This window comes from Monodon monoceros, unplaced genomic scaffold, assembly GCF_005190385.1.
Source record: "Monodon monoceros isolate NGI ecotype Baffin Bay Population unplaced genomic scaffold, NGI_Narwhal_1 Super_Scaffold_12, whole genome shotgun sequence".
NCBI classification, from domain to species: domain Eukaryota; kingdom Metazoa; phylum Chordata; class Mammalia; order Artiodactyla; family Monodontidae; genus Monodon; species Monodon monoceros.
The window spans coordinates 118,099,380-118,107,789 of record NW_021703768.1 but is presented as its reverse complement, the minus strand read 5'-3'; the positions used below and the strand labels follow the sequence as shown (position 1 = coordinate 118,107,789).

At 39.5% G+C, this 8,410-nt stretch overlaps 1 protein-coding gene across 1 annotated transcript in view; it reads right to left on the bottom strand.

Moving 5' to 3' along the window:
- LOC114892138 (protocadherin beta-14-like) overlaps positions 1-1,322 on the bottom strand; it is a 16,467-nt gene extending 15,145 nt beyond the window's left edge. Inside the window, exon 1 of the mRNA XM_029216821.1 lies at positions 3-1,322. Within this exon, the coding sequence (XP_029072654.1) occupies positions 3-1,322 (1,320 nt within the window). The remainder of the gene's footprint in view (positions 1-2) is intronic.
- Between the last annotated feature and the right edge of the window lie 7,088 nt (positions 1,323-8,410).

Here is an 8,410-nt window from a genome sequence, read left to right as displayed (position 1 = left end):
ACCAGCACGGTTATGTTGTGCTCGGTTTTCAGCCTGGGGGTTCCCATGTCAGTGACGGTGATGGTGATGTTGTACTCGGGCCTTTCCTCTCTGTCCAGTGCTTTTTCTGCAACTAGAGTGAAAAAGTTCTTGAAGGTCCGTTTCAGAAAAAATGGGAGGTCATCTTGAATAGAGCAAACGACCCTCCCATTTTCCCCAGCGTCTTGGTCTCGGACACTAAAAAGAGCCACAAGGGTCTCTGAGGCGTTCTCTGGAATTATCTTTGTAATTGATGACATGGTCACTTCTGGTGGATTGTCATTTATATCTATTATTTTAACCAGAAGAGTGCATTCTTCCGAAAGACCCCCACCATCTGTTGCCTGAATATTTATAATGTGTGACTGTATTGCTTCAAAGTCCAAGTGTGATCGCAAATAAACTTCCCCAGATAGTGGATTGATTTCAAATGTTTTACGAATATCTTCTGATGCATGAAAAAATGTGTAAGATATTTTCCCATAGTTTCCTGCATCCAAATCCTTAGCAGAGATGGTGATAATCCAAGAGCCAACAGGTGTGTCCTCCAGGACCTGCACCTCGTAGAGCCTCTGAGGAAACTCTGGGGCATTGTCATTGATGTCCAAGACCTTGATGAGGACCAAAGTTGTCCCAGACCTGGGCGGGGATCCACCATCCAGTGCTATGAGTGTTAATCTGAGCTCAGGCTCCTCCTCATGGTCCAACGCTCTGTGCAGGACTAGTTCAGGGTATATCTTTCCATCACCACTGTCTTGAATTTTAATGTGGAAGTGAGAATTCGGGCTAACTGTGTAGTTTTGGAGACTGTTGCTTCCTACATCCAAATCTTGGGCACTCTCCATTAGGAATGTGGTTCCAATAATGGTACTCTCTGATATTTTAATAACTATTTCCTTGTCAAGAAATGTAGGGGAGTGATCATTTATATCTTTGATATGCAGCTCAGCCCGAAAAAACTGTAAAGGGTTTTCCAGTACCATCTGAAAATGCAGAACACAGGGCTCCGTGGAGTCACACAGCTCTTCCCGGTCCAGTTTCTCATTTACGAGCAAATCCCCGGTCAGCAAATCGATGTGCAAATGCTTTTCATTATCATCACACACTACCCGCGCCTCCCGCGAAGAGAGCTCCTCCACCCCAAGCCCCAGATCCCTTGCCAGATTGGCCACAAAAGAGCCAATTTCTGTTTCCTCTGCCACAGAATAGCGCACAGACTCAGGACCTGCCTGAGACAATCCCAGTAAAACAAAGATAATCAGAACTTGCCTTTTCCGCAGAACGAGTGCCCCTCTGATCTCCATGGTTTCTTCAAGAAACCTCTTTTGTGGAAAAATTTAAGTTCAGCTCTAATTTTGCAAGCTGAGGCTCTGATTCTTTTTTTAGTTGGAAACTTCTAGAGAGTATATAAACCTCCAGCAGGACTGTAGGTGAAGCTCCTTAATATCTCTCTTTTCAGTGGGTTGGATGTTCTCTGTTCCCGTGAATAATGGAGCCCACAGTGTTGTAGAAGCACTCTTTTCATCTTATCCTGCAGCGCCACCATGTGTCTCTATGAATTTTTTCAGTAGAATTTTTTTTTTCTCTTTGAACAAGTAATTCATAAATTCATCTGGAGTATTTTAAAGCAAATCCCAGACATCACGTATTTTTACCTCTAAATACTTCACTAAGTATCTGTAACAGATAAGGACTTTAAAAATATATACTATACTACTATCACAATCTACAAATTTAGTGCTGGTAGCTTAATATAATTTATATTCAATCTGTGTTTGGTTTTACACATTTTCCTCCAAAATATGTTTTACTGTTGGTTTGTTTGAATCAGTATTTAAACAAGGTTCATGAAGTGCACTGAATTATCACTGTTTTGAATGCCCGACAACAGGATCCATTAAAATGTCCTGAACTGAAGAAATTATATTTTATTCAGGCCATTTATTGAGTAATTGCAAATATATCCTCCCCTACACTCTTGTAAACCTTATAGATTTCAGTCTATTATAGTTAGTAATGTCATTGCTTTTTTCACTTGTATATTTTTTAAAATACATATGTGCGTCTTTATGGAGCTCACAGTCTAGAAAATTTGTCAGGCAAGTAATTAAAATATGCCAGAATGTATGCACAGGTAAATAGTAATATATAAATACCAAGAACAGACATCTTATACCTAGGAGACAGCATTGCATAGTGGTTATGAACATGGATTCTGGAACCAAAATGTCTACATTAGAATCCTAGTTCTCCTACTCACTATCTTAAGTCTTGGGCAAGTTATGTACCTCTGCTTCCTTAACTGTAAAATAGGGGTAATAATAGTGTTTACCTCGTAGGATTATTATCATAGGAATCTAATGAGTTAATTTTTACAAAGTGGCTAGTAAGTGCTTGTTAAGTGCCTGTTAAAATAAATAAAATCTAATCCATATTTTTGGACATCACTGAAACCTGTCCTAAGGTATTGAACTACAAGTTGTGATCTGGAGGAGCCATTCAGGAGAAGTGTTTTGAACAGATATTTTAAGGAAACTGGGAAGTTAAATATGCCTCAAGCTTTAAACCATGGAAGGGGGAGAATGTTAAAATGAGATTGGGGGAAAGAAGCAGAGTAAGGACATAAACAATTATATGAGTTATAGCATGCATTTTAAAATTTATCCTAAAGGCACTTATAATACAATGTAGGATCTTAAACAGTTGATTAACATAATTATACCTGCAGTTTTGAAAAATGAAAATTGGCTGAAGTATGATAATCAGTTTCAGGGGGAATAACTGGAATCAGAGAGACCAGTTAGGAGGTGATGGTAGCCTGGATGAAGGTAATACTAGTGTCGATAAGGAGAAGCGGGGTGATTAGAAAGATATTTAGAAGATAAAAATATTTAAGACCCAGTGATGGATGGCTTGCATGGGGAGAAAAAGTGGAAAGACTCAAGGATAATGAACACCTCTCTGGGTTGGGTACTGATGGTTAGTGCATCATTCACTAAGACAGGGAATGCTGGCAAAAAAAAACAACAACCAAGATTGAAATAGAAAAAGATAAAGTTAGTTTGGGACATGTTGATATTGAGGTAAGTGCCTGTGGAATGTGTGTGTGTGTGTGTGTGTGTGTGTGTGTGTGTACATATATAACTGAAACACCGAAAACAAATCTGGGCTGGAGATATGGACTTTGAGATTCATCAGCATGTACAGGCATACCCCAGAGATATTTTGGGTTCCATTCCAGACCACTGCAATAAAGCGAGTATCTCAATAAAGTGAATCACAAATTTTTTGGTTTCCCAGTGCATATAAAAGTTATGTTTACACTATACTGTAATCTATTAAGTGTGCAATAGCATTATGTGTAAAAATAAAATGTACATACCTTAACTTAAAAATACTTTATTGCTAAAAAATGTTAACTATCATCTGAGACTTCAGCAAGTCGTAATGTTTTTGCTGATGGAAGGTCTTGCCTTGATGTTGATGGCTGCTGACTGATCAGGATGATGGTTGCTGAAGGTTGGAGTAGCTGTGGCAATTTCTTAAAATAAGGCAACAATGAAGCTTGCTGCATCGATGGAGCCTTCCTTTCATGAACAGTTTCTCTGTAGCACGTAATGCTGTTTGATAGCATTTTACCCACAGTAGAACTTCTTTCAAAATTGGAGTCAAACTCTGCCGCTACTTTATCAACTAAGTTTATGTAATATTCTAAATCCTTTGTTGTCATTTCAGTAATCTTCACAGCATTTTCCCCAGGAGTAGATTTCGTCTCAAGAAACCACTTTCTTTGCTCATCCATAAGAAGCAACTCCTCATCCATGAGAAAGTTTTACCATGAGATTGCAGCAGTTCAATCACATCTTCAGGCTCCACTTCTAATTCTAGTTCTCTTGCTGTGTCCACCACAACTGAAGTTACTTCCTCTACTGAAGTCCTGAACCCCTCAAAGTCATGAGGGTTGAAATCAATTTCTTCCAAACTCTTTAATATTGATATTTTGATCTCTTCCCATGAATCATGAATTTCTAATGGCATCCAGAATGGTGAATCTGTTCCAAAAGGTTTTCAGTTTCCTTTGCCCAGATTCATTAGAGAAATCACTGTCTTTAGCAGCCAAAGCCTTATGATATGTATTTCTTAAATAGTAAGACTTGAAAGTCAAAATAATTCCTTGATCCATGGGCTGCAGAATGGATGTTGTGTTAGCAGGCATGAAAACAACATTAATCTGGTTGTACATCTCCATCAGAGCTCTTGGGTGATCAGATGCATTGTCGATGAGCAGTAATATTTTGAAAGGAATCTTTTTCTGAGCACTAGATCTCAACAGTGGGCTTAAAATACTCAGTAAACTATGTTGTAAACAAGTGTGCTGTTACCCAGACTTTGTTGTTCAGTTTAAAGAGCACAGGCGGAGTAGATGTAGCATAATTCTTAAGGGCCCTAGGATTTTTGTAATGGTCAATAAGCATTGGCTTCAACTTAAAGTCACCAGCTGCATTAGCCCCTAACAAAAGAGTCAGCCTGTCCTTTGAAACTTTGAAGCAAGGCGCCTACTTCTACTCTCTAGCTATGAAAGTCCTATATGGCATCTTCTTCCATATTAAGACTATTTCATTGACATTGAAAATCTGTGATATAGTGTAGCCAACTTCATGAATTATCTTAACTAGATCTTCCTGATAACTTGCTGCAGCTTCTACATCAGAACCTGCTTCACCTTGCACTTTCACATCCTAGAGACAGCTTCTTTCCTTAAACCTCATGAACCAGCCTCTGCTAGCTTCAAATTTTTCTTCTACTTCTTCCTCACTTCTCTCAGCCTTCATAGAATTGAAGAGAGTTGGGGCCTTGTTCTGTATTAAGCTTTGTCTTAAAGCAATGTTGTATCTGGTTTGATGTTCTATCCAGGTCACTAAAACTTTCTCCATATCAGTAATAAGGCTGTTTCACTTTATCATTCATGTGTTCTCTGGAGTAGCACACTTAATTTCCTTCAAGAACTTGTCCTTTGTGTTCACACTTGGCTGTTTGGTGCAGGAGGCCTAGCTTTCAGCTTGTCTTGGCTTTCAGCATGCCTTTTTCACTAAGTTTAATCATTTCTGTCTTTTGATTTAAGGTGAGAGACATGTGACTCTTCCTTTCACTTGAACACTTAAGTCAAATTGTAGGATTATTAACTGGCCTATTTTCTTTAAAAAATTTTTTTTAATTAATTTATTTTATTTTTGGCTGAGTTGGGTCTTCATTGCTGCGCGAGGACTTTCTCTAGTTGCGGCGAGCGGGGGCTACTCTTCGTTGATGTACGCGGGCTTCTCAGGCTTCTCGTTGCGGTGGCTTCTCTTGTTGTGGAGCAGGGCTCTAGGCATGTGGGTTTCAGTAGTTGTGGCTCGCGGGCTCTAGAGCGCAGGCTTAGTAGTTGTGGCACACAGGCTTAGTTGCTCCGTGGCATGTGGGATCCTCCCAGACCAGGGATCAAACCCGTGTCCCCTGCATTGGCAGGTGGATTCTTAATCACTGCGCCACCAGGGAAGTCCCTTAACTGGCCTATTTTCAATATTGTTGTGTCTCAGGGAATAGGGAGGCCCAAGGAGAGGGAAAAAGATGGGGAACATCTAGTTGGTAGAGCAGTCAGAACACACATTTATCTATTAAGTTCACTGTCTTATATGGGTATAGTTCATGGTGCCCCCCCAAACAATTACAATAGTAACATCAAAGATCACTGATCACAGATCACCATTATATTTGTTTTATTATAACAAATATAATAAAATAAAAAGTTTGAAATATTGTGAGAATTACCAAAATGTGACCCAGAGACATAAAGTGAGCAAATGCTTTGGAAAAATGGTGTCAATAGATATGCTCATTGCAGGGCTTTGAATTTGTAAAAACTTTCAATTTGTAAAAACACACAATATCTGCAAAATGCAATAAAGTGCAATAAAATGAGGTGCGCCTGTGAATGGTGTTTGAAACCATGGGATCTCTACAGGAACCAAGCAAAAGTGTGTCAAAGAAGAAGCACAGAACTCTGAGAAACATCTTCATTTAAAGGAGAGGTAAGGAAGCATTTTTTTTTTTTTTTTTTTTTTGCGGTACGCGGTCCTCTCACTGTTGTGGCCTCTCCCGTTGAGGAGCACAGGCTCCGGACGCGCAGGCTCAGCGGCCATGGCTCACGGGCCCAGCCGCTCCGCGGCATGTGGGATGTTCCCGGACCGGGGCACGAACCCGTGTCCCCTGCATCGGCAGGCGGACTCTTAACCACTGCGCCACCAGGGAAGCCCAGGAAGCATTTTTTTAAAAAAGACAAGGAAGATGCAGAGTTCAGAATCATCAAACTAAAAGCAAATAGCATTTCAAGGAGATGAGGAAGATCAACAGTAGCAAATCCTTCAGAAAACTCAAGAAAAATAAGTATTAAAATGGTCCATTGGATTTAAGAAGATGGTCATTGTGGAGGAGTCTGATAGATGTCTGCCAAAATCTGTTCTCCTTTTCTATATAGTAATAGAACTGTACCCAGGCACATGGTGACTCAGCCTCCCTTGTAGTTAGGTGTGGCTAATTAAGTTCTCACAGATTGTGAACAGAATTTTTATTTGCTACCTCTGGGTCTGGAATGGAAGACATCTGTATGTGTCTCTTCCCTCCTAGCCAGCTAGAACCCAGATGTGGCAGTGACCCAGCTACAAGTCATGTAGATTATACACTGAAACAGGGAATGTAAGAGGAATTACTTGGAACAAATTGTGGTTCCAGAAGGACCATGAGGAGCAAAGCTGCCCTATCTACCCAATCATTTACATTGCGGCTGGTACAAGAAAAAGATACATGCTTTTACAAGCCACTGTGTAGTTGTGCTGCTCTATTTCAGTAGTGTAACCTTACCTAACTTATACACAAATCTTTGATGAGCTTTACAATAGCAGTTTTCAGTAGACTGGTTGTGATAAAAATTAGATTTCACTGGGATGAAAAGTGAGAGGGATAAGGAAATAAAAATGTCGATCCTTTTGAGAAATTTAGCTGCAAAAGAAAGAAGTAGATTGGTATCTGGAGGAGAATTTAGACTCAGGAGGGTTTTTTAAGGCTAGAGAAATGTTTTTAAATGCTAATTTGCAGTATTGAGTAAAGAGGCAGAAAATTAAGATACACAAGAAAGGATGTAATCAATGTGAAGCCCCTAGAAAGTGGTCAAAATAGGATCCAGGGATCCTATATATGAAGGGATTGGACTTAGGTGGAAGAGACCTCAGCAGAGGAAATTTTCCAAGTACATATGCTATCAAGAGTATAGGTTTGGGGACAGGAAATTGAGATAATTCCCATCTGATGGATTCTGTTTTCTCTTTAAGGTATTAAGCAAGTTCATCTGCTAAAAGGGGGTGTGTAAGTAGTAGGGTGAGTAGTTTAAAGTAAGATAAGTAGGTTTGAAGTACTTGTTATGGAGAATAAAAGAGAAAGCTGATTAGGAAAATATAAAAAGATTTCTTGATCTTGAAAGCCCAATTAAGTTTGGGTGTGATAAACTTAGTGGCAATAGTATTGATAATTTCCTCAGTTTGTCTTATAGCGTGCAGCATCCCAGGTGTAAGAGAAAAGAGATAACTATATTCATCTCATGTGGAGTTTCATCAGGTGGTGAAGCAAATCCTAGAGTGAAGGCAAGTTGAACAAGAGAACTGAGAATATGAGATGAAGTGATTGGGAGTGCTAAACAGGGAGTCAGCTGGATGGGAAGGAAATTAAAACAGGAGGGGGTTGATAGGTGGTAGTAGCATCATGGAATGGAGGTCATGACAAGGTCAAAGACAAGATGTGATAGGAGTAGCAAGATGAGAGGGCTAAAGGCATAGAAGGTTGTGTTCTCAGAGGGAGAGATCTGAAACCATATTTCATAGAAAGAACAGTTCTGGGTAGTGAAAAAGTACAGCATGTAGCCAAGGCACTAATGACAACTGGAACAGAGGACTGAGAGGCCATGTTAGATTAATTAGTGGATGCAGGAATGCAGTAGTAGGATAGGGACTTAAAGTAGAAAGGAGATGAGGAAAACAATGTGTTTGTAAGTGAAAATGTCCTTATGTCCTTTCTTTCCCATACTCTTGGCAAATTCCAACCTAAAGTGTTATTTTGTTCTTATTGGTAAGGGTTTTCAAGAAAATCATTTCTGGGAGGCTGAGCAGTCTCTTGCATCTCCATTTTGTAAGTGACCTCTTCCCACTGGACAACTTATAGTCCTTTAATATAAAATTGGCTGATACAGTTGGATTCCTATGCACTGGTTTATATTTAACTATAAATAAGGTATCTGAAGCATAAGAGCAAAATCTATTTTTAGCAATACATTGTAAGATAACTGGTTGGTTTACTTATATCTGGG